This window comes from Saccopteryx bilineata, chromosome 4, assembly GCF_036850765.1.
Source record: "Saccopteryx bilineata isolate mSacBil1 chromosome 4, mSacBil1_pri_phased_curated, whole genome shotgun sequence".
Taxonomy (NCBI): domain Eukaryota; kingdom Metazoa; phylum Chordata; class Mammalia; order Chiroptera; family Emballonuridae; genus Saccopteryx; species Saccopteryx bilineata.
The window spans coordinates 12,974,369-13,001,988 of record NC_089493.1 but is presented as its reverse complement, the minus strand read 5'-3'; the positions used below and the strand labels follow the sequence as shown (position 1 = coordinate 13,001,988).

Sequence of the window (27,620 nt, the reverse complement as noted above, 5' to 3'; positions counted from 1 at the left end):
AAATTCTGGAGATGTGGCGCAGGCTGGGTAGCTCAATTAGAGCATCATCCTGATATGCCAAGGTTGTGGGCTGGATTCCCAGTCAGGGCACATATAAGAATCAACCAATGAAAGCATAAATAAGTAGAATAACATATCTCTCTCTCTCTCTCTCTCATCATTCTTCTCTCTCTAAAATCAAGAATTAAAAAAAAAAGAAATTCTGAAGGTGCAAAAGAAAGATAAGAAGAAAATCTGAGTTTGCAGCAGTTGGACTTAATATATTTTCAGTGGAAGTAAAGACATTCTTTTCATAACAGAAGAACAAACAATAGTCCACCTTCATGATAACAATTATAAATAGTAAGTAAATAAATCTGATACGTTCTCAGAAGCTATGAAGCACATTTCATTGATGTGGCTCTTCCAAAAAAATTGTCAGTTTATAATTCTATTGAGATTTACTTAAAGTCCATACAATGGAATAACTTATTACGATGCATGTATAGACTACTGGTTTCTTGATTAAACTAAAAAAAGTTCTTGTTATATGAAAATGATTATATCTCAATTCTTTTGTTTTGCTAAATTATCTTCTTTAGACATAGAACGGCTCATATTCTATATCTATAAAATATGAAGAGACAGAATTCTAACTTTCACATAAGATTGTCATGAGGATTAAATGAGCTACTGAGGGTTAATCCTGGGCCGGACACACACTAAAGCAGTGTTTTTCAACCAGTGTGCCGTGAGACATGGTCAGGTGTGCCGTGGGAAATTAAACATGGGTCCCCAAACTACGGCCCGCGTGAATATGGCCCGCGGAGGCTATTTATCCAGCCCTCCACCAGCCGCCTCCATCCGAACATAAACATTCCCCTCACAATCCCTCCAGCTATCAGCGACAGGAAGAGTGGAGGTACAGGAAACGCTCACTGACCAATCACCTTCTAGGATTCATCCAGACCACTAGCGATGAACCAATAGTAAGCTACCTCTCATCCACACCCAGGAAGGTCCCCGCTAGGGCTGCCGCGCACTTGTCATTGTGTGGCCGCGGCCCATGGTCATGATTTCTAATCCTGGTCAGGACTGGAGGTAAATGTTGCCACCACTAGATCAGCGGTTCTCAACCTGTGTATTGTAATATAAATATGTATTGTATAATAAATATGTATTGTATAATAAATTATTGTATAATAAATATGTATTTTTCGATGGCTTTAGGCGACCCCTGTGTTTTGGTCGTTCGACCCCTGCCATGGGTTGTGGGGTCGCAACCCATAGGTTGAGAACCGCTGCACTAGATGAAGCTTCAGCCTCAGCCAGTTATGTCTATCCTGATGGTATATATAGATATTTGACCTTTCTCTTTTTAAAAAAGGCCCCCGCAGAGGGTGATATACAATGCATCACAATGTTATCTATATTGTATATGGCCTCCGGAAGGGTCATCTTCTTAAAGAGCTCAAATCTCTATATACACCATCAAAACAAGACAGAACCAAGGCTCCTGCACCCAGCTGACCATAGGATTTGAACCCACAACCTCAGGGAGAACTCTAGTATTTATCAGAATCCTTACCTAGAAAGCAAACTTCTCAATCTGACAGTAGAGATGCTCTGAGGACTTATGATGTTACACAAGTACCCAACATTTTTTTAAATTGATTTTGTCCAGTCTCTATATAGAGAGAGTATTTGCCAAATTGATTTGAACCCACAACCTTGATGAAAGAAAGCTCCAGTATCTATTACCGGGACTGTATATATGAGGGGATACATGGGACTGTATATATGAGGGGTGTTACATGGGACTGTATATATGAGGTTACATGGGACTGTATATGAGGGGATGTTATGTGAGACTGTATATATGAGGTTACATGGGTCTGTATATATGAGGTTATATGGGACTGTAACCTCATATGAGGGGATGTTACGTGGGACTGTATATATGAGGGATGTTACGTGGGACTGTATATATGAGGGATGTTACATGGGACTGTATATATGAGGGAGTTAACCTTTTTTATTTAACTTTTTTTTAATAAATGTAATTTATTTAAACTTTAAATAAATTCTAACAGTTAGAGTGTCATTTTGTATCATTTTGGTAGGGGGTGTGCCCCAGGATTTTGTAAATGTAAAAAATGTGCCGCGGCTCAAAAAAGGTTGAAAATCACTGCACTAAAGCACTTATTACATGGTGTCTATTCACTACTGTTATTTGTAGACATTAATTACAATTTACAGACTTGAAAAATATTGCCAAGTTTACCTAATGATTTAAATATAAAATTCAAATTTATAGTACCCTGACTTAAGCTCTTCTCTCAATGTACATATATAGATATTTCTGGAAGCACTACTAGGTCTGATTAGGTTTAGTCAGTATTAAGCTAAAAAGATTTCTTACATAATTGACATTTCAGTGCAACACTCAAGAGATATCTGGGTTTTACTGAAGTGCAATCAACTTGCTTTTAAAGATTTCTATGTGGCAGTGGCCATCGTGCCAGAGGTAGCACTCTGCCGCTATGGCCCTCAGAGCATAAAAACAACAGAGATCACAACGTGAAACTTCCAAACTACACAATGCAATCTCTCCGATATTAATGCACTGCCTTCCTTCCGAAATTCAGCAAGTCCCAACTCTTCCTTTTCTTCCTTTCATGGCAAAACTTCTTTAAAGAGTGGCCGACATGTCTGATCAAACTCTCCTTACCCTCTGCTCATTTCCTGTTGCTGCTGTAACAAATGACTATAGAACTGGTGGCTTCAAACAATGCAAGTTTACTATTTTATGCTGTAAATTAGAAGTGCGATAGGCATGCCATTGGCATTTATTCTGGAAGCTCCAAAAGAAAGTGCATCTTCTTGCCTTGCCCGTCTTCAAGAGGCTATCTGCACTCCCGTGCTCATGACCCCTCCTCCACCTTCAGAGTCGGCAGTGGCAGGTGAGCGGGCCCTCACACTGCAGCACTCTGACCTCCTCTGCAGCCACATCGCCACCTGACTCTCCTCTCCGCCACTCCTGATGACCACTGTGAGTACGCTGGGCTCACCCAGATAATCCAGGATAATCTCCCTACCTTAAAGCCAGCTGAACAGTAATTTTAATTCCACCTGCAAACTTGATTCTCATTTGTCCTGTAACCCAACATGTTCGTAGGTTCTAGAATTAGGATGTGGGCATGTTTGGTGGCAGTCACTCTGCCCACCACAGCCTCTCTTCACTTCCTAAAACACTCCAGTACGACTTCCACTTCCCTAATACCACCAGAGTCTAAGCTTAAAAACGCCTCATGTCGCTGCAGTCAATGGCTTCTTCGGGTCTCATATCACTTGATTTGCCAGATGCGCGCTGCAAACCAAGGACAGAAATATTTCAGGGAGCAAAGTGAGACGTGCACAAGAACTGTCCCTGTGGGTCCAGCTCACATTAAGTCCCCCACAATGGTTGTGATAAAACCACTTAATTTGGGGGTAGTTTATCATGCCAAGTGACTTGCTCAAGATCACTCACTTAATAAGCGACGAAGCTGGAATTTAAACCTAAGTCCATCTGACTCCAGAATCTAAAGGCTCTGCATGACCAGACCTCACCAGTACGCTGCCCAAGGACTCTGAGCTGGACTCACCTTTACCTTTTCAGAGTCCTCTAAGGGTCCACACGCTGTCCTGTCCTAGGACTATCATGGATGCTAATTGCAGCTCTGTGCCTGGACTGTCCTTCCATTCACCTCCTGTTGCTCCTCTGACTTCTAATCTTAAGTTTTACTTTAAATGTCACTTCTCTGAGGTCTTCTTCCGATAACCCAGACTCAATTTAAGTCTTTTCATTATATGCTCTCATTGATACCCTCTGTAGTTTCTTCCAACTACTTATTTCAAGTGTAATTACTTAATTGTGTACTAATTTGTTTAACCTCTGTGCCCCTTTTAGGTTATAAGGCCCTAAGGACAAGAATCTTGTCAAGGTTGTTTGCTATTATAGCCAAGAACCCGACACATACATAGTAAGCAAGCAAATACTTGTAGCATGAAGGGTTTCAGAACGACTATATCTTGGTGCAGTTCCTCTAGTGCAGGGGTCTCAAACTCGCGGCCCGCCCACCAATTTTGTGCGGCCAGCAGACTAATCAAACTTCGTGGATTAGTCTGCGGGCCAGTCTGCGGGCCGCACAAAATTGGTGGGTGCGCCGCATGCGGCCCGCGGCCCCGAGTTTGAGACCCCTGCAGTGAGTCCTCCAGGAAATCTATTAATAAATTTGAAGAATATGAAGCCACGTGTCATCTCTCAAAGGAGCATCATTTATCCTTCACTTTCAGGTCCTGCAAGGGTTCTTGAGCTTCTAAATGGGCCCAGTATTAGGTCCGTGGTCTGTGACAGAAAGGCTTCACCCAAAGATCGGGGAGAAGTTTATGTCTAAAGAAGTAACAAGTTAGAATGCTCAAGACTTTCACCAGCCCTGGCTGGTTGGCTCAGCGGTAGAGCATCGGCCTAGCGTGCGGAGGACCCGGGTTCGATTCCCGGCCAGGGCACACAGGAGAAGCGCCCATTTGCTTCTCCACCCCTCCGCCGCGCTTTCCTCTCTGTCCCTCTCTTCCCCTCCCTCAGCCAAGGCTCCATTGGAGCAAAGATGGCCCGGGCGCTGGGGATGGCTCTGTGGCCTCTGCCTCAGGCGCTAGAGTGGCTCTGGTCGCAACATGGCGACGCCCAGAATGGGCAGAGCATCGCCCCCTGGTGGGCAGAGCATTGCCCCTGGTGGGCGTGCCGGGTGGATCCCGGTCGGGTGCATGCGGGAGTCTGTCTGACTGTCTCTCCCTGTTTCCAGGTTCAGAAAAATGAAAAAAAAAAAAAAAAAAAGACTTTCACCAATGTCTAGTAATTCAAGTAATGTGACACATCAATTTTTTTAAAAAATATTTACAATTGCAATGTTAAAATACCAAATTATTATTCCCTTAAAACTATTTTCCCTCTATTTTACTAGAATTATGTTCCTTTAATTTAAACTCATGTTAGGGATTTAAGTTACATTTCATTCCAATGACATTTAATGTCCACAGGTATTTAACAACAGCAAGATGATTTCATTTTGTTGTTACAGGGTTTCCCTGCCCTCAATCATGTTTCCTTCTTGGATTCAGAGCAGCACCGTGTGTGTGTGTGTGTGTGTGTGTGTGTCCATCCCCATGTGTACAGAGGACAATGGGTAGAAATTGGAGGAGGAAGAAATAGCCTAGAAACTAGTAAAAATTTTTTAATAGTGAATTAATCTTGAAAATTTGAACGGAAGAGCTTCATAAATTTCTGGGATTCTAGCAGCTCCCGAAGAAAAAATTTCTCATATAATTCTGACAATATCTTTAGGGGCTATCAGTAACAATACTGTATCATATATGTTAAAGTTGTTCAGGAGATCTTAAAAGTTCTCATTGGAAATAAAAGAATCTAACGATGTGAGGTGATGGATGTTAATTGAACTTACTGCGGTAGTATTTCACAATAGGTACATATATCAAACCACTATGCTGTATACCTTAAACTAATACAAGGCTATATGTCAGTTATATCTAAATAAAACCATGAAAAATATATCTTTTGGGATTAACATTAGGGTAAACAGCATATGCTCTCAATCAGAATTATTACTTTCTAAGTATATATTATTTAATAATTTCCATTCCAAAATAAAAAAATTATGTGTCCTAAATCATTTGTATTTACAACAACTTTTTCTATTTGCACTACCTGTTGAGAGGCGGTGATATGAGCACATTAAAAACATGGAACAAACTCACTTTGCTGAGAAGGAGCATGCGCTGTTAGCAGGTAGAGGACAGTCTCAGCTGCTCAAGACCCCTGCGCATCTGACTTGACTTCATGTTGAACCAGAAGACTCTCCATTGTTCACAGTTTACATGCTTCTATTAACAGACGGAGAAACTGAAATCCACTAGAGATACGAGTTCGATAAACCTCCAAGGATTACTGAAAACTACAGAAACGACCTAAACAGCACTATTTTCCATCGAGGATGCAAAAGGATGAAGATGGACAGAGCTGGTCAACTTTGAGGCCATGTCTTGTTGGTGCAATCTCCCAGAAACCCGCCCGCAGGAGAGGAAGCAGCAGCGTCACTGACAAGAGAGCAGGGTCCAGTCCTGCACCTCCTGCTTCCCGGAAGGTCTCTGTTCTGCTTTCACCCTCCAAACACTTACTTACTTCCGGTACCACTCTGACTGACCTCTGGTCATCCAGCCCTCGTATCTCAAATTCTAGTCTTTTGCATCTCTCTCATATTTCTTCTGATGGAGGCACCTTCCAAAGAGCAGTTATTAGTGCATATCTCCTCCACTCAGACCCCACCCACCCCACCCCACCCACCGCCATGCAGTTACTTGGCCTTCTTTTATTTTTCTCCCCTCCGTATTTTCCTCTTCCTCCGGGCCTGCCTCATACACATTCATTCCCACTTTCTGGTTCTCATTTCCACCCGCTCCTCCCCCTGCACACCACCTAAATCTCTCTTGACTGCTCCTTTTTCCTAAATGTACAATCTTAACAGGATGTACCACTCACACTTGGAAGTAATAATCTTTTTAATGTCATGCCAAAGTCATCTCACCTTTCTCCCCTTTTGGTTTTAGCTCACCACTCTAATAGCTCCTCCTACAAATGCCTTCCAGCTTATCAAAATCATAAAATTCTCATGAAGACATCCATTCGTCAGTGTTGTGAATCAGTCATATTTACTTCACAGCAAGGAAGCTTCTCAGCTGCTGTCTGTTTTGCTACATACAACAGATGGCAATGGATCACGGACCCCTCTGTAGCCATCTCGGCTGGCATCCTCCGCCTTGCAAATTCTGAGATGAAATTAATATTCAAAAGTGAAGCTTTAATATTTTAAATACCTTTAAACTCACTGAAAGGGTGACTCATGAAGACAGAACTGTCATTAAGGCTGGGGTGGCATCCATTACTGAGAATGCTACTTAGCATCACTGTTATAAATACCTTTGTGATGTGCTTCTTCAGTGTCTTATAAATTCTACTGATTAATCTGACAGTTTAAACAGTCATAGATCAGCTGGTGTTTTGACAAAATTGCCACTAACAGAGATCAGAGAACACGAAAAAGATTGCTTTTTTACAGACTGTTTTCCACATGGAATTTCTTCCCACTGTCAGCTGAAATGAATACAATTTTTAAGAATATAGAATAGGTGAAAGTATTTTTTGTATTTCTTGTGTAACCATGCAGAGGTACAGAAAAGGTTATAAAAGGAGGTATGGTTTCCATGTTATAAGATTTGGAAAGGCTAAAAATATATAAAAGAGAAAACCCATCAAAGTCATATGATACTATTAGACATAACTTAAAACAGAGCCTAAAAAAGATATTAATGATGTAGACTTTTTTAATGTGATTTATAACAGATGGGTTTATAAGAGGGGTCAACAAATCACAGCCCAGAGGCCAAATCTAGTCTGCCACTGCTGACCCCTGACTCAGAGGACAACAGAAACAATGTAAAGGGCTGCAAGGCAGTAACAACTAAATGGAGAACACTGTAGGGAACAGTCAGACACACAAGGCTCTGAGAGAAATGCTATATTCCATATCTGGCAAATGTCAAAGGTAAGAACTTGTCGAGTTGATGCTAACACTATAATAATCTTATCAATTTGAGAAGCCTGTTACAATCAGGCAAATTTTATCCTGAAGGAATAAGCCTGGTTAAAAATCTAGTGAGCCATGAATCCCAGCAGGGGCATGACAGCCTAGAACTGAATCCTCACATCTGCTCCCAAAATTTTTACCTTAGAGAATAGCAAGGATGACAGTAAACCGCCATGATCCACACTTTCAGCAAAACTTAGAGACAAATAAAAACCATTCACACCAAATAGTGTGCCATGGTCCAGCTGAGAAACACCCTAAGTGTCCATTGATGAATTAATAAAGAAAACGCGGCACATACATACATGGGAGTATTATTCAGCCCTGAAAAATAAATGAAATCTTACCAACAACATGGATGAGCCCTAAAGGCACTGTGCCAAGTGAAATAATTAAGACAGCAGAAAGACAAATACCATATGATCTCTCTTATGTGTGAAATCTAAAAAAAGCCAGCCCTGGCCAGTTGGCTTAGTGGTGGAGCATCAGCCCAGTGTGTGGAAATCTCGGGTTCGATTCCCAGCCAGGGCGCATAGGAGAAGTGCCCATCTGCTTCTCCACCCTTCCCCCTCTCCTTTCTCTCTATCTCTCTCATTCCCCTCCTGCAGCCAAGGCTCCATTGGAGCAAAATTGGCCGGAGGCTGAAGACAGCTCCATGGCCTCTCCCTCAGACACTAGAATGGCTCTGGTTGCAACAGAGCAATGCCCCAGATGGGCCGAGCATCGCCCCCTGGTGGGCGTGCCGGGTGGATCGGGTCAGGTGCATGCGGGAGTCTGTCTCTCTGTCTTCCCGCTTCTCACTTCAGAAAAATACAAATATATAAATAAATAAAGCCAGCAAACTCACAGATACAGAGAACAGACAGACTAGTGGTTGCCAGAGGAGAAGGAAGGATGAAATGAGTGAAGGAGTCAAAGGTACAAACTTCCAGTTATAAAGTAAATAAGGCATGGGGATATTCTGTGCATGGCAATTATAGTTAATAATACTGTAGTGCATATTTGAAAGTTGCTAAGAAAAGAATTGCTCAAAGTTCTTATCACAATAGCAACTAAATTCTGTAACTGTGTATGGTGACAGATGTTAACTAGAACTATTGTTTTCAATAGTCAAATGTCAAATCATTATGAAGCTAATATAATGTTGTATGTCAGCTGCACCTCAATTTTTAAAAAATATTTTTTTAAAAATTAAGAAGAAATGAAGTCTATTTCCCCACCCATTAAATCTGGGCTGGTCTCGTGTTAGAAATGAGGTTGCGCGAGTCCCAGTGGTCCTCGGGGGGACTCCCAGCCTCTCCCTATAGGCAGTCCTCACGCGCTGCCCTGAGACCGCCATGCTGGGAAGCTGCTCGAGGCACTGGCGGCTGAGAGGCCACGTGGAGGAGCAGGCCGCACCAACAGCTAGCACCCACTGCCAGACACGAGAGTGAAGCCATCTTGGCCCTGCAAGGCCAGCCAGCTCCCCAGCTGACCACCACAGGAGTGAGTCCAGGCTAAACCAGCAGAGATCTGTTCAGCAAACCCACGAAGTCATGAGAAAATAACTCATTGTTTAGGCAACTAAACTTTAGAGTGGTTTGTTATTCAGCAATAAGTAGGTTGTACCACTGTATATTATGAAATAAAAACTTATTAACCAGAAAAGTCAGACATCATTCACTGGAAAATATTCTGATTAAAAATTGTATGCATGTGGGCAACCTCATTTTGATAAAACATTCATGCATGAAGACACACACACACACAAAGATCTAGACGGACACACACTAATTAATAACAGGGAGAAGTTTACCTTGTTATAGGTAAACTGGGAAGTGAAAGTAGATTTTTCTTCTCTTATTATGGCTTTTTTATATGCTCTATATGCATATAGATGCTTTTGTAGAAATAAAATATTTTTCAAAATATCACTGTTTAAAAGGTCTATAGAGTTCACTTGTTTATTTATCAGACAAAAGGTCAGCTGGGTCCCTGAAATGGTTAGTATCAAATTCTTGCTATTACCCTCTCATAGAACACAAAAGCTGAACAAAGTCAGTTATCATTAAACCTCAGCAGTCAGTTCTGGGCTGAACTGTGTCCCTCCATCCAAATTCAGATACTGAAGCCCTAACCCCAGTACCTCACAGGGTGTGACTGTATTTAGGGACAGGGCTTTTAAAGAGGTAATCAGGTTATTCAAATGAGGCCTTTAGGGTCGGTCCTAATCCGATTTGACTGGTGTCCTCAGAAGAGGAGGGACTTTGAACACAAACAGCAATGGCAGGGGTCTGAACGCCCAGAGGAACCACCATGAGGAAAGGCAGCAAGAGGGCGGCCAGGCCCACGTTGGTTGGCAAAACCCCGAACAGGTCCCCTCCTACACCAAGGCCCTCAAAAGAAACCCATCGGCCGGCCGACACCTTGCTCTTGAACCTCCAGCTTCCAGAACCACGAGATGCCCATCTGTGATGTTTTATTATGGCAGCCTGAGCAGACTAAATAAGGCAGGGGCTAAGTGTATATATAGCACAGTATTTGGAAAACCGATGTAGTATGTCTTCTAAGCACAGTAAACAAAAAACTGAACCACTAAAACATTTTACAATAAAGTCTTTCTCTAGATTTCTGAAGAGTTTTATCTTTAAAGTTGAATAACAACTGGAAACAGGCACAGAGAGAAACTATATAAAACATATCTGTGAGGAGTAGAGGGCACACTGCCTGGATGCATGACCTCACTCGTGATGGAACAACATGTCTAGTCCACATTCTACTCTTCATTTATGTTTTTTTGTTTTGTTTTGTTTTTTTGGTGAGAGAGACAGACAGATAGGAACAGACAGACAGGAAGGGAGAGAGATGAGAAGCATCAGCTCGTAATTGTGGCACTATGGTTGTTCATTGATGCTTCTCATATGTGCCTTGGCCCAGAGGAGGGAAGCCCCAGCCGAGCCAGTGACCCCTTACCCGAGCCAGCGACCATGGGGTCATGTCTATGACTGCACGCTTAAGAGGAGACCCTGCGCTCAAGCTGTCAACCTCGGGGTTTGAACCTGGGTCCTCAGCATCCTAGGCCTATGCTTTATCCACTGCGCCACTGCTTGATCAGGCCACATTCTACTTTTGAGCTGGCACAAGAAATGGGTTTTCTAGTTTTGTTTTGTGTATTTACAGGCCACTCACAATGAACAAAAATAATGGAGAACCAACAACTAAAAAGCAACATTATCAAGAATTATTGTTTTTTAAATCAAATACAAAATATTTCACTCAACTCCTTTTAAATTAGAAACATCATCAGCAAGAGTGCAGTTATGGTTAGAGAACAGAAAAAAAAAGGAAGCGAGAAGCCACAGTGTGGTGGTCCAGAGCCCAGGACTGTGGGTTCTGACTGCCCCGGCTCACATTGGCCATGTGAGCTCAGGCTCCCGATTTAACTTTTACGAGCTGGTCTGCTGTCAAGGGAGAAGCTGAACAGGATAACCACTCCTCCACCGGCCCTCGCGGCTGCAGGCTTCCTCGTCAACTCTGGCCTGGCCGGGTAGGGAACAGAAATAAACAGCACGTGCTGCTCTCGAGCTCAGATTTGAGCAGAGCTACTCAGTTCTACCTTTTTCCATCTGAATGATTGTTTTCACTTGAGGGAACGATTGTGCTGCTGAAAATGTTCACAACATTAGTGGGGACTTGGACAGGACAGGCGAGGCTGCAGCCTGTGTGTACAGAAGACTCAGGACTGTCGGTGGGTGGTGGGAAGCACTGAAAAATGAACCAGAAGTGTAACTTCATGACTCAAAACGGGAATGTGACTTTAGGCATCGCTAACAAAAGTTAATTTCCAAAACGAGAGCATTCAGTAAAATTGCCAAATATATATGTAAACCTGTCTGCACTACCAATAATCAAAAACACCAGACAGCACTGTTTGGCAAACTTTGATATGAGTCAGGCTTGAGTTCCAATCTTCGTGCTCAAGTTCGCACAACATATGTAACATCAAGAAACGCAGCTTCCGGAACCTCCGGGCACGAATGAGGGGGTGTTGGCAGCGTTGTCGTGAGGGTTAGTGACGCCCTGGGTCACACTTCGTGCAGCACTGGCACCCTGGGCACTCAAGAATAGGTAATGCTTGCAGAGCACTCTGTAAGATAACGTGACTTCTATCTCATCTATCTATCAGGAGAATTTGAAAACGGGATCATAACACACAAATGCATATTATCACAAGAACGGGACTAAAACCGTAACAGATGAACTATTGGATGACGGCAGAGCGCGGTCTGGAAGTATTGCCGCTGACTTGTAGCAGGAACAGAAAAGGAGGCAACTCTTCTGCAAAGCGGACTAGCAGTATGGACAGAGGGCATTCCCGGAGCTCAGGTGCAACGGGCCAAGTCCCTCTGGGAAGGGGAAGGCTGCAGAAAGTGTCTGTGGGCAGAAACGGGGGCCACCAAAGGGGTGACTGGGCACTCGCTGTGGACGCAGCTTTCTCACCAGAAAAGCAAAGCATCTCTAGACATCATTTCTCTCTTTCTTATTTTTCCCAATTACTGATGTCCATCACGTCAGCCCAGAGCAGGGCACTCCTGAGAACTCCGAGGGCAAGGACTGTGCCCACTCCTCTATCCAGCCCCTCACACTGGAACGGAAGCACACCGCCCCGGGCAGCTGACCACTCCAGTGTTTCTAAAGAGGAATAAAGGAGTGTGATCTGGAAGTGTGAACTCCCTCAGGCCAGGAGGTCCCGATCCAGGGGCTCCCAGAAATGGCACCACAAAGAGAAGAATGAAAAGCTAAAATATTCACTTCTAAGTTCAAAATGTTACCTTTGACTGCATTCCAACTTAAGACACCCCCCCTCATGTTTCTGTAAAAAGTGTGGTGACAACTGACACTTACCTAAAATGAGATGAAGCTTGGTTTCCGTCTGGAAAGCATAGTGCAGTGTCACCAGGAATGGTGACTGTCTGATGTGCTCCAGGACCTGCCGCTCCGTCCTCGTGTGCTCTGTGGTTTTGGCCTTTTGAACTATTGTCGCCTTCTTCAAAACTTTCATGGCATACAGCTTCCCAGCATCATGACCACTTACTTTACGAACTAGAAATACTTTTCCATAAGCTGAAAATGAGGGGAAAAAAAGAATTTAACTGCTTTAATTCACAGGCAGAATGATAATTTATTGGAAGTTGAAAGTTACAATACAAAAAAAAAAAAAAAATCCTTGCACGAAAAAGTCTCCTTTAGTACTGTTTCAAATACTTCTTCAATTTCATGCCAAACATGTTTCTAAGTCTAACCCTCAGTATTTACATACCTAAACACTGCTGACAAAGTTAGGCTTTTACTCTTTCTGTTATTCTCTCCTCAACATTTTTAGCTGTGGGAAACTAGCTGTTATTATGGTCAATTAACCACAATCCAATTCTGGAAGAACTAGGACATTTTAGACATCAGATAAAACCTCTAGGTTTTGCTAAATGAATAACAACAATTCTAAATGAGAATCTCATACACATATATCAACCAAGCACTTCAAGTACCCCTCTAAACTTGTTTTAAAATTCTAAAGCATCAGACACTGACATTATATAAACAAAAGAGATCTTCAGATTAAAGAGAGGAAAACATGAAAAGACCTTTAATTGCAAACAATACTGACAAATGCCTTTACATCTCTGGGCAGCAATTCACAGCTTACTAGGTCCACTGTGCTACACTTTCACTAAGCAAGGGTTTAGCTGGGCAAAGCCTGGGTGTGGCGCCACACCCCTAGGTGAGGAACTGGTGGTGCCTCTGGGCACTGCACTTCTTGGGCAGAGCAGGTATCTGCATTTGTTTAGAGAAGGTGGGAGGGTAGGAAGAGGTGGGAGGAGAAAGGGCAGGCAAAAACACCCTGCCAGGAAAGGGACAGGCTCCCAATTCATCCCCAGGAGTATAATACAGTCTCTTTCCTTTAAAAAATGCGAACACCTCCAGGCATAGTTCAACCCAGTCCCCCTTGTGATCAGCCCACTATGGAGTCAGAGCTGTGACCAGACCAGCGCTTCCACACTCTGCCCACACTCGCCAGTGTTCAGCACACACTCTACTCTAACCCACCCACCAGAATAAGAGCTTGAAGGAAGGCTCCTGTTCCCTGTCCGTTATTCTGCTCAGTGCTTCCGGCGTACGACAGTACCGACAGGATACACCATGGAGCAGTGAAGGACTGTACAACTCCCAGGAGGGAGGGAGACCCACACTTACCAGGACTTCTCTATGCCGGGCTCTGGGCTGACCACATTCCACATACTGATTCACTTAGTCCTCAGAACAGCCAATGTACTTTCAGTAACTCCACTTTTCAGATGGGGAAATGGGCTCAGAAACTTAAGGAACTGGCCCAAAGACTTGGATAAGAAGTGGCAGAACTGAGTCAAACCCAAGTAGTGTGATGCCAGAAACCATGTTCACCATAAATGAATAAAAATAAAAAAAACTGATCCTTCACAAATACTAGAAATCAGACCCTCTAGATTTTAATAAAGTCAGCACCATGAATACATTCTAGAATACAGAAAAAGCTCACAAAATGTATGTGTCTTATTTCATTGTAAATAAAATAATTACAGGTTGAGACATTAGCTAAGGCAGAAGTGAACAAAAAAAGAAAGAAAAACTGTAACCCTAATAAATTAACCTGAAGTATAAAAAGGAAAAAAGTTCATCTATTCAGAAGGATTGAAACAAAAGTAAAAAACATTCTAATAAAGTGTTTATCATACACAGAGTAGCCACTTATAAACTCGAGAGACAGTCAAGTCCTCAACAAGTATGGGGCTTTGTGTTACACACACACACACACACACACAAACACACACACACAGCACCTAGCCTAAATCCCTCTCTCCAGAGTGCCACTGTCCTTAGAAATTCTGTTATCCATCCAGCCTCTCCAACAAGAACACCTTTCTATGGCATTCCTGAGATGCTGTCTAGCTTCCCCTCCCACTCACATCTGCCTCTCCGCTCAGGTGCTGACCACGTGGCCACCAGGTGTGAGCACCTGACAGCTAGTACTTGTCAGTCATTTTAGAGCGGTATTAACTCATCTCATTCCTGTCACCTCCATTTCATAGATGAGGAAACTGAAGTGGAGAAGAGTTGGGCCGCTTGCCCAGGGCCACACGTGTCCATTTAGCTAGACTTGGGAACCCACACTTCGCTGTGCTCCAGCTGCCTCCCCTGAGTGAAGGGCTCCCTCAGCAAATCAATAAGGAGGCAGACATTAAACAGAAGTCACAACACAAACTGGGTGTAATCATGGTGGAAAGGGCACTGTGCTATACTGCCACCAAGAGGAGACACTTTGTAAAGTAAAGTAGCCCATGTTATTATTGATGGGGGGATACAAATATTGGTAAAAGGTGATTTATGCGATCTGAAGAGAAACGAGAGTATAAGGGATACAAATATTGGAAAATGTCCCTTACATCAAGTGGAAACAGGTCTTTTTATAATATTCACCTGTTGGGCCTTCTACACCCTCTGGATTTACCAAAAAAGAATATTACTTTTTTTTTTTTTTTTGTATTTTTCCAAAGCTGGAAACGAGGAGGCAGTCAGACAGACTCCCGCATGCGCCTGACCAGGATCCACCGGCACGCCCACCAGGGGGCGATGCTCTGCCCATCTTGGGGTGTCACTCTGCCGCAATCAGAGCCATTCTAGCGCCTGAGGCAGAGGCCACAGAGCCATCCTCAGCGCCCGGGCCAACTTTGCCCCAATGGAGCCTTGGCTGCAGGAGGGTAAGAGAGAGACAGAGAGGAAGGAGAGGGGGAGGGGTGGAGAAGCAGATGGGCGCTTCTCCTGTGTGCCCTGGCCGGGAATCGAACCTGGGACTCCTGCACGCCAGGCCGACGCTCTACCGCTAAGCCAACCGGCCAGGGCCAAGAATATTACCTTTCTATAAGATAACTTTTTAAACATCTGACATCATGATTCTGCCATCCCATCTACACAAAACATCCTTATTCCTTAAACCAATCTTAAAGTAAATGACTTTGGGACTTCTCACCACTAGGTAGTTCCACTGATGTGCTCTATAAATTTGTAGATATTTTTCTTGGATTTCTTTCCTGTTACTTTAAAAAATGTCATATTTAACTCCAAATAAATGAGGTAGCATAGAGTGCTAATGTATGTGGTCAGCTAATAGATCATCCTGGGGCCTCATTATATGCTGTAGGGTCACACAGCCAACTGTCAGCCTCCTCGCCATGTGACGATATTCAGAACTTTTCCAGTAACATGAGCTAAAGACTGCATCTCCTGCCAATGCAATAATTTTCATCTATCAGAAAGATGTTGGGGATAAACAAGGATGAAGCTCCCACATATTTTGTTTTTACTTTTATGATTGCCATGATGAACTAAAGCCACACGTGGTAAGTGCCAATAGATGCTTATGTCAACAAAATCCAAGGAGTGCCTTACAGTGTTCCAAACAACAAGTATTTCAGACAAGCAGGATCTTAATTGTGAGTAGGCTGCCTAACTAAAACAGAGCTGCCTCCAAAGAGCCGTGTTTCTGACGCACCCGGCAGGCTGCTATTACCCTGCAAAGGGGAAGAAAGCACATTCACGGCTGGAGGGGCCTTGGGGTCCCCTTCCTGGCAGGTTCAGCTGGTCTGCAGGTTAGTACAGAGGGAGAGGGTGAAGAAGCCCTTCTGTTGACCGGTGTTGAACTGGTGGCAGTAATATTTCCCTCTGACTGCAACTGGCCGAATGACTGCCTGCCTCCGGGTGCAGCCAGCTCTTGGCTTTCACTGATTCTGTGTGCTGATGTCTTGGAAGAATTCCTATTCTGAACGCATCTTTTAGGAACTGCAAAGGCTATCAAATGGTGAACATTCCTTTGGCTAAAAAAGGTAAATAACAGTATTTTCTGCTCTGATAGAGCCCCTAAAATGGAATTTAGGCAACACATCTAGATTTGCTGCTTAGGTCAGGAGACTGAGCTTCATGCGTTAGCATTGACTCCAGCTTCTGCATCAACATGGAGGCTCTGATTGTCTATTAGCAACCTTCACAGACACCTTGGGGACCTTACCAATTCCATCTGAGCCAGGGCCTCTACCAGAGACTCCGCCAGGAAATGCGCACAGCAGAGAGAATGGGCTCACTGTGCTTCCAGAGGACTGGCCTTGCAGCCCTGGGCCGAACTTGAGGTAGAAGTTCTGCTTAGTTTGAGATTGAGGGAAAGTAAATGCTGAGGATAAATGACACGAAGGATTAATTCCTGACTTGGCCTGACAGATATCTGTGATTACATGAATGAGGTAAATCTTTCAGATGTAGGCCCTAAGACACCATTTTGGATTCTGCTGAAAACCCGTGCGCCCTCACAGCCAAGCAGCTGTGAGAGAGAACTAGGACGAGACAACTGTGTAAACTTTCCACAGATGCAGAAAGATCTCCATAGGCTGGAGGGAAACCATAGATAGCTATGGGGGTTACTTCAGAACAAACTGAAGTGTGGGTTCATAATTCTACTCTAGCCGACACGGCACAATGTTGACAAACCTTGTTGACAACAATCTCAATGGCTGGACGGTAAAGGAAATAATGTAAAATGAACTAAAGAGTGCCAGGGAAAACGTCTAGTTCCCTGGAGTAGGCGTCAGTTTGCTTTTCCAAATGTGGACTCTTACTCCATTTGCCACAATAATCACCATGAATCAGGTTTTTAGCACTTGTCACCAAGAAGAGCTGAAACTGACTGACAGTTTTAAAACAAGATGACATTCATCCTTCCTGCTGTGTCAAAAGCCACTGCACAATTTCTAGCTACTATTTTCAGGCTAAACAAAAGCAGTCCTCTTGCTGAAATTTATTTTGAGCATAATTAAACTAATCTTGTTTTATTTGTCAAATCTGAATTCATTAAAATATTTGAGAAAATGGTCTTTCATTTTTGAATTAGAATGACGAGATCAATTTGTTAAAAATAGTTTTATAGTCTGTAAAAGCAATCAGTTTCCAATGCCAGGAGTTACATGCATGTAAAATCTGTATGTGTTTATGTGTTATTCTGGAGGAAAGGGTTAAGAAGCCATTGTTCTAGAAGGCCTCTGGTTTACTGCCTTCATTCTAGGGCTCACCTAGAACATGCTGCTCCCACTGGGATCTGAAGGGCTTAACCACCAGGCAATTATTGTTTCCTGTCACTCAAACTTTTATTAATGCTGCTTAAAACGGTATACTCACTGCCCTACCTGTTTGTGCATGTGGCATGCTATTCTTAAGTTAACTGGATATTACATAAGCACTGAAATGTAAATGTGAAAGAAAAGGGAAAAATGAGGTTGAATGCACTGGAAGAACTAGATAAAAGCAAGACATCTCAAAAGAATTGCTGAAAAAGTAGGTGTGGGTGAAACGATCTAAAAGGCTAGGGAGCCCTGGCCGGTTGGCTCAGTGGTAGAGCGTCGGCCTGGCGTGCAGGAGTCCCGGGTTCGATTCCCAGCCAGGGCACACAGGAGAGGCGCCCATCTGCTTCTCTACCCCTCCCCCTCTCCTTCCTCTCTGTCTCTCTCTTCCCCTCCTGCAGCCAAGGCTCCATTGGAGCAAAGTTGGCCTGGGCGCTGAGGATGGCTCCATGGCCTCTGCCTCAGGCGCTAGAATGGCCCTGGTTGCAACAGAGCAACGCCCCAGATGGGCAGAGCATCGCCACCTGGTGGGCATGCCAGGTGGATCCCGGTTAGGCGCACGTGGGAGTCTGTCTGACTGCCTCCCCGTTTCCAACTTCAGAAAAATACAATAAATAAATAAATAAAAGGCTAGGGGAAGCATTACGAAAATCTAAAAGGACTTTGTACTGAGATTACTTCAGGTGTGTCTGGTTCTTACTCCACTTAAAAGAATCCAAAACTTAATCTTAGATGATGCATTACAAGTGTGGTTTATGCAAAAGAAGCCATTGTCTAAGAATCTGTTCTCAGGGTTCGATTCCCGGCCAGGGCACACAGGAGAAGCGCCCATTTGCTTCTCCACCCCTCCGCCGCGCTTTCCTCTCTGTCTCTCTCTTCCCCTCCCGCAGCTAAGGCTCCATTGGAGCAGAGATGGCCCGGGCGCTGGGGATGGCTCTGTGGCCTCTGCCTCAGGCGCTAGAGTGGCTCTGGTCGCAATATGGCGACGCCCAGGATGGGCAGAGCATCGCCCCCTGGTGGGCAGAGCATCGCCCCTGGTGGGCGTGCCGGGTGGATCCCGGTCGGGCGCATGCGGGAGTCTGACTGTCTCTCCCCGTTTCCAGCTTCAGAAAAATGAAAAAAAAAAAAAAGAAAAAGAAAAAAAAAAAAAAAAAAAAAAGAATCTGTTCTCAAAGAAAGAGTACTGGGCCTACATCCAAAGACCTTTTACATTTTAAGTGAAAAGTAGTATGTTCAAAGTATATATTCATATATGTCCTTTTAAAATAGCTTTCCATTTTAACGAACTTTTTTTGATTAACTACAAGTGCCAACCATGTCACATGAGAGAGTTCACACTAACAGGAGGAGCACAGTCATCACTGGGCTCATCCCTCCCTCGTCCTTCCAGATAACTGAACTTGCCACAGGTGACATGGCCATGGACCACAGCGCTGCGCCTCCCAGCTCGCTTCCCCGTCCGGTAAACATACCTTCTGTGCTGTCACCTACATCGTTGATAAACATATAACTGAGCCAGCCCAAAACACTTGATTTCCCATTGCTCTTAAAGAGAATCCTTAATATAACCTAAGCCAGTGTTTTTTACCTGCCCATGTATGGACCGGTGCCTGTCTGCCAGAAATTTCGTGCCAGTCCACAAAACAGTTAACCAGCCTGATGTTGTATGATGATTATACACCCATGATCTTAGTTGAATTTGCTTATGCTCAGAGTGTTCCCTGAGTGGTTCCCAAAATAGTTCTATTTTCACTGGCCTCCAAGTTTAAAAAGGTTGGAAAATCACCTACCGAAACTGTCCGGCTTCTACCTACCTCTCTCCACCTTCCCAACATCTGTTAGTTCACTCCTGCAGCCGCCCCGCCTTCCCTGCCCTCCCAGACCAGTACAAGTCCTCTAGTTTTATGCTCTATAACACCATGCATTCTCTGTCATAGAAATGATCAGAAACATTAGTTTTCATTTACTTGTATGATTGCTTCATAATCTAACTTCTACTGGATGATAAATTCCACAAAATTATGAACTAGGTCTGATTTTACTCTGTACAGCAAGTAACTCCGAAGCTGGCATATCATGGAAACTCAAGGAATGTTGGATGCATGGGAAAAGAAGTGAACAAACAAGCTAACACACAGGAAAAGAGCAAAGGAACTGCTCTAGAAGATATAACCAAATACCCTCTTTCTAGCTCACAGTTTGGATACAAAGTTGAAGAAACTAGCCATGCAGATCCACAGTACAGAGCTATTGTTAGCCAACTCCTTCCTTTCAGGGAAGGAACAATCTTAATTTGTGTATTAAATAGGATTCCTGGCAATATTCCCTGGTGAAAGTGACCTTAGGAACCTTAGCTGTCCCCATTCGAGAACAGGAAAATAGCTTAACATAGTGACATCTATATATGGCACTGCTTTCTAATCTGCCACAACCACGTGAGAACTAATTATAATGCCTGGCCACATCCCCTTCTCATATATAATTTAACTTGGGGAAAGATTCCTATCTTTCCACATGTGATATGTCCTGGCCACTGACCATCAGTCCACCTGTCTTCCCCCCTCTCTTTCCCTGTAGAAATTCATTTGCCTCACGACATCAGTGTCAAGAATGAAACTGACCAAGAAATACACCCCTGGAACTCTCAATTTCCCTTGTTCTGCCCGTGGAAAACGGGCATCCTTGTTAACAGGCCAGCTGAACGTACATGGTGAGTGATGTTGGAATAGCAGGTATCTGGTCCCTGTAAAACCACCATCCTCAGAGAAGCAGCTTCATTTCAGTGTTATTGCAGAGAACCTGGCCTTACATAATCTGGAACTTCTAAAGACTCACCTGAAACGCGGGATCCCTCTGAACTCAGAAACAGTGCCGCCCATCCGGGTGACTGGCTACAGTCTACCCTGTGTGAAGACGGGTCAGCAGGGAGCAAGCACCTCACTCAGAACACAGCAGCAGCTAGAAAGATGCGGCTCAAAAAGACCTTAGCAAATTGAAGTTTAATCTTCCTTGTGTCACTTTTTTAAAGAAAATTAGTTGTTTCAAGAATCTCTCTGATTCTTTTGCCAAAAATGCTACTCTCATATTATTTAATGTCTGTGATTTAGGAACCATTTGATAACTTTGGTGTTGGTTAAAGGCTCGGTAGACCAGGTTTTCAAACTGTGGCCCATGACCCATTAGAGGATGCTGGTATTAAGTTAGTGGGGCCAACCACTAACTTAACTTTTAAAAAACAAAAATAGAACTGAATATACTAAAAATGTTTCATGACACTTCTGTTTCCTCTTTATTTATATATACACACATGCATATGTGCATACAAATGTAAACAATCTGAGTACATGGGAGGGGAGAAAAGAGGGCAGTACCGAATAATGGCTAAAAATAGACCAGTGCCAGACTGGCTGGGTCGGAATCCTAGATGTGCTATTTAGAAACTGTGACCTTGGGCAAAGAGTTAATGTAACTGTCTCAATTTCCTCATAAGGGATGGTAATAGCTCCTACATCAAGTACTTGGGGGATTAAACAAATTAAGGCCTGGCAGATAATAAATACCATGTCAGTGTGAGTGTAAGAAAGTGCGTGTTTGTTTATCTATACACATACACAAATACACACACTGAGCTGCAATATAAAAATATGCCTACTTCATCTTACCAGTAATAATCAAAAAAGCTTGCACGCCACTGTGCTAGGTAAATTTATATGCCTTTCCCTAAAAAAATAAAATTATGTAGGCCAAAGAATTTTGCCTTTATTCCCTCCTCTTCTTAGTTTCAGAGTTAAACTAAGACTCAGTCATGACAACCTCATTCCCAGCATCTACAACATCCACTTCAATTTCCTTTTATCTGGTTTTTGTTCTTTTTCTTCTATTTTTTGGAGTTCCTTCTTTTTTCTATCTTTGAAAATGGGTAAATTTTGAAACACATTTAAAATGTACTGACTTTACATATTTATCAAACAGAACATTGATTCCTAAATTCCTTTACACAACAGGTATCTCAATTACAAACTGAATTCTAAAAAAGTAAAAAAATGCCTATTAAACTATGTACATCAACATGATTTTAAAACAAAAAACAAGCATTTGAGCCATTTAATATTACTATTCTTTTTTTTTTTTTTTTTTAATATTTTATTGATTGATTTTTTTTTTTTTTTTTTAGAGAGAGAGGAGTGAGAGAGAGAGACAGAGAGAGAGAGAGAGAGAAGGGGGAGGAGCAGGAAGCATCAACTCCCATATGTGCCTTGACCAGGCAAGCCCAAGGTTTCGAACCGGCGACCTCAGTGTTCCAGGTCGACGCTTTATCCCACTGCGCCACCACAGGTCAGGCCAACTATTCTTTTGTTAACCACTGTTTGCCAGGATTTGTAAAATCATAAAAACAAAACTTCTAAGATTAATAAAGGTAGACTGACTGAAGTAGAATAATCTTCTAACACGTAAGGAGAAGATCCACACCCAAACACACTCAGTTACATAAAGGCTAAAAGTAAACCAAAGAGACATAGTAACTGCATATGAAATCATAGGCAGTAATTTTTGGGAAAGAGACTGAGGTAGGCCATTTGCTTTAGGCATAAACATATCCTGTCTAGAAGATACATAATAATGAAAATCTGAAAAAGATATAATAAAAGTGTCAGCATGTTAGATTTAACCCAATTTTAGTTTTAAATTAACCAAGGGACATTTGACTCATTTGCTTAACTACTTTAATGGTCAAAAACAGTTGTAGAACGGACTTAGGCACACAAATCAGTGCCTTTTTTTTTTTTTTTTTACAGAGACAGAGAGAGAGAGAGAGAGAGGGACAGATAGGGACAAACAGGAACGGAGAGAGATGAGAAGTATCAATCATTAGTTTTTCGTTGCAACACCTTAGTTGTTCACTGATTGCTTTCTCATATGTGCCTTGACTGTGGGGCTACAGCAGACCGAGTAACCCCTTGCTCGAGCCAGCGACCTTGGGTCCAAGCTGGTGAGCTTTGCTCAAACCAGATGAGCCCGCGCTCAAGCTGGTGACCTCGGGGTCTCGAACCTGGGTCCTCCGCATCCCAGTCCGATGCTCTATCCACTGCACCACTGCCTGGTCAGGCAAATCAGTGCATTTTCTCATGAATGGTGACAGTTTCTAAAAAAGGATTTGATACGTAAGAAAGCTAAAAATAAAAAAATTATTACAGGATTAACCACGTATGGATTCTATTTACATATATTACATTAGCTTGAATAATTAAAGACTGATTGTATAATCATCTCCTAGACAAGCACTTTTTATGTTTCCGAGAAAGCACGAAGACACCCCATCCATTAACCTAGCTTGTAATTGCATGTATTTGCATATGTAGCTGGGGCCAAATCCTGACTATCTCCGCATGAATGATTCATGTAAGCCAGAGGCCATTTCTCAACCCAGGTCCCAAATAACAAAGATTCCAGTGGGCAGGAAAAAAGAAAAAGCTGCCAAGGAAACAGTGTCCTACTGTGAGGCTCAGACTTGGAAATGACTGCCCTTACGGATGTGACTGCCAGAGGACCTTACCAAAAGAATACAGTACGGGAAAAGAAGGAAATAAGGATGACTAAGAAGCACATTCTTGGGTCATTCTCTGTTTATACCTCAACAAACATGCTATTTGCCTAGCTAAATAGTTATGTCTTAATGGCCAGTGTCAATGACCATCTGTAATAGATGCAAATGGTGCCCGCCAGGTCACACCTCTACAGACTGGTGCATCATACAGACCCCAGCTGCGAGGAGCCCACAGCTGCCCTCTTCTCTGCAAAAGGCCTAAGGGAGCCAGGGGCCACAACCTCACCTGAGAGGTTACACTCCAACATTCCCTACCCCGCCGCTAACCAAGCAGCCTACAGCCAATAACGGACATGGTCATAAAAGGTTTGCCTCCTCACTCTTGCTCCACAACTTCCTATAGCAGTGGTTCTCAACCGCTGTCCTATAGGTTCAGGGTGAATCTAGACCCAGCTTAAACCACACGATCCTTAGACTTTGCCCCGTCCTCAATGCTCCTCAGATTCTCTTGAGAACATTCCGCAATAAATCACATGTGCCCAAATCCCTGTCCCAGACTCTGCCTCTGACAGACAACTCAGTCATAAACTGAACTGTATTTACGCTAGGGAGAAATGTCAACCAACATCATCATATGGAATCATCTTTTATGGCATAAAACCTCACAAATGTTTAACCTCTCCGATTTCCATAAACACTGCAGGTTTACACTGAAGCAAAGGGTATAGCAGGTATACAGAGATGCAAAATTGTAAACTGTTCTGAATGACAATTTTGACAATTTAATGAACACATGCTTTTAAAAGTACTATTTTTAATAGGGATACTTTCCAAACGCCTAAGAGAATAAAATGACAAATGATGACTAAGTCATCGTACTTTTTAAAACAGTGTTTTATAACACTCAACCAATGTTCCCCCCCATCTTATCACCAAAGAGTAGCTGAGACTTTAAGTTGCCTAGTGCAATGTCTAGCACCCTCTAGTGGCAAATTACCCAGGAGAACTAGACTTATGTCTTATTTAATAAATAAAATGTTTCTGAAAAGTCTGCAGTAAAGAATAAAAAAATTTTTTAAGTCTGTCCTGTCAGGGATGATTTTCAAAGAGTCTGGGACCAATGCATAAAGAAGGATCAAAGCCAACATTTCAAAGGGGGCACTTACTGCTGGGGTGGGCAACTCAGATAGCTCTCTACAAATCAGCACTTTCACAGAGCAGTTTGCAAGATCTTCTGTTGATGACAAAAAAAAAAATCACAAAAACCCACAGGATAAGGAAAAAGTGACCTTCTTATGAGGAAACCAGGGACTGAGAGAGGCACAGTGGTTGTTGCTCACTAGACATTACTTAAGGCAAGGCATTTTGAATTTCTAGTCTCCGCCGGCACTCATTCCAAGGTTTCATAAATCCAGAAATAATTCTACATTAAACAAAGACCAGATTCATATTATTCTATTTGCAAGTTTGTATGTAATATATATAAATATATTTTTAAATGCTCGCTACTCTTTCTCCGGCACCCAAAACAGTACTTGTCTCTCGGAAGGAATGAATCCCAGAGCAATGGGAAGGGACTGAAAGGTTTTAAACAGAGAAGTGACATGCACTTAATAAGGATCTCTAAAAAGATCCCGTAACAAAGACTACTCTGGCTGTCGTGGAGAATGGATTAGGAGAGACCGCTGAAACCCGGCAGACCTTTCGGTGGCTGTATTTCCCTGCTGCTGGACAGATTTTCGGGTAATAAAACACTTGCTAAGAAACAACATTCACTTATGTATTAAGCTAATCTGAGACCTGGGTAATGCATTAAATTAGCTCTTTTAGAAACTGGGCCTCTTTCCCTTTCAGTTATATAAATAGCTCAAGTTTATATCCCATTTACTATGCGTCAGACAATCTAAATCTTTTATTACTCATTTGATGTATATATTTTAGCATAAGACTATTAGCCTAAACTAAAAAAAAGTTAACCTAAAATGTTTGAATCGTTAGGAGAGGACAAAGAATAAGCAAGAAAGACATTTTCATTTGCCATGTTATTTTTAAGTTAATTTACAAATCAATGTCTTAGAAGTGATAATAGCTTTTCAACATGTCATTCATGAAATAATTTTCATTTGTTAGATTTTTATTATTAGAAATATAACTTTAGTGAAAATTACTCCCAGATATGCTAACAGAGTAAGTGACTATATGAAACCACTAATAATCTATCCTTATAAATAAGTCCTAAATTATTTCTATTTTTATAATTTAGGGTATAACTTTACCGTGGAGTTCACTGTACTATAACCACAACTGATGGTTATCTAGCAATTGACAATTCCTACCTATTATTGCATTAATCTTGTAACAACATTGTGAGGTAGGTATTAACTCATGCCAATGGGACTTCCTCTTGCAGAGCTCATCTGAATGCAAGTAAGCAATGCTAATATCAAGGTTCAAACCTGAGACTTAGAAGTCTTCTTTGATACCCAAGTACTTCACAACTGTGAATGCACCAAAATTGGAAGGGGAAGTCAACTCCACTGACACTTTAGCTACATGGCATATTTCATCTTTTTGTCATAGTGACCCTAGATCTCCAAAGTATGGATCATGTGTGATGAATAAAGAAAATTCAAAGAGAATACTAAATTCTTTTAGCCGAGACCTTCACGCTCTACCTCATCGAGCATCAGAGTTAGTAACAATGCACACTATGAAGATGTTTAAAGACTTCTATACTTGGACAGATGTCTCAAGAGAAAGCAAAATGGTCAAAAGGAAGGCTGCAGATCTAAACACAGAGTCATTATTCCCACAAATAATCTAAAATTTCATCATGAAACAAAATAATTCTAAAAGATGAACCAGAGATACTTCCTAAACTTGGGAGTATCAGTCTCCAGCACAATGCTAGAGACAAGAGTATAATGCATATACTTGATAGACTAGTATTGTACTTCATACTGTTACAGATATGAGGAGGGGGCAGAGCAACAGGGTTGGAAAAACATACAGGGAGGACCTTAAGACCTTACCAGCTAAACAAAAAATAGCAGATGTGAAGAAAAATTCAGAGAACCACAGTGCTGTGTTCTCTACAAAGGAGTTTCAGTGCCACCGTTCAGAGAATGAAGCAATCTGGGCAGGATACGGACAGGTAGAGAAGAGGAGGAGCACGAAGATGCGAGAACAAGACAAGGCAGTGCCTCAGAGGACGGGAAAGTACACATAATTATAGAGGAAGTAAAGGGAAAGGAACCGGGCTAGAGAGAAGTAGGCAGAAAATCAGGGTAAGTGGAGAAAAGACAGGTGAAAACACGGCAGCATCTGCAAGCAAGGCAAGAATTTGGACTTGAATAATTAACTCAAAGAAAAATGAACTGTAAGTTCTGAAAACAGAAGAATAGAGCAATAATATTGTGTTTCAATAAGGATGCATATTAATTTATAACAGAATATGTATAAAATGCATAAAATGGAAGAGAGAACCTACAAAAAGGCAGACCAGTAAGAAAACCCTAAAAACAATGCATGTGTAAGGTAATACGAGTGATGGCCCTGGGAAGAGAGAAGAAAAGGTTATTCCAAGGGTCATTTTAAAGGCAAAATTATAAGATTTTATGGAAAACAAAGTAAAAAAGATCAAAATACAGAAAAATCAAAAATTACTTCCAAGTCTCTTGCTTAGGAAACTGATCTACCAATTAGTGATAGACCCAAAAGAAACAAGATAGCTGAAAAGAAAAATAAATCAATACCCTGCTAAAAGAATTTTTTTCATGAACATTACACACATGTAGGTATCTCATCAAAAAACTAAGTCTTTCCTATTCCAATGTATCACACTCTTCAAGATATTGGAAGAATAGCATTTTTTTCCAGTGCAAAATATATAAAAATAAATTCATCAGAAGTGTTTTCAGTTTTACTTCCAAAGAGAACCTGACATGACACATAAAGCCATCTGATGATACTTCTCTATTATTCTGAATAGTGCTGGAAAAATTATCTTAAAAAGGTAATAAAACTGAAAGATTAATGGTGAAATTTTTGAATAAAAAATTGATTTTATTATATTCATAATAAAAGTTTCAGCCTACTCCATTTAGTCATCAAAACTGTGATTTTAAATATAGGAATATCTACAGTGACAGTTATTCCATTGTCTTTAAGCAAGTATACTGTCAGCTGACAAAAAGGTAAAGCAGTAACCCATGGCTAACA

General features: G+C 42.1%; 1 protein-coding gene across 1 annotated transcript in view; it reads right to left on the bottom strand.

Moving 5' to 3' along the window:
- RPS6KA5 (ribosomal protein S6 kinase A5) overlaps positions 1–27,620 on the bottom strand; it is a 134,997-nt gene that overhangs the window by 69,711 nt on the left and 37,666 nt on the right. The window contains exon 3 of the mRNA XM_066276052.1: positions 12,564–12,782. Coding sequence (XP_066132149.1) covers positions 12,564–12,782 — 219 coding nt within the window. The remainder of the gene's footprint in view (positions 1–12,563; positions 12,783–27,620) is intronic.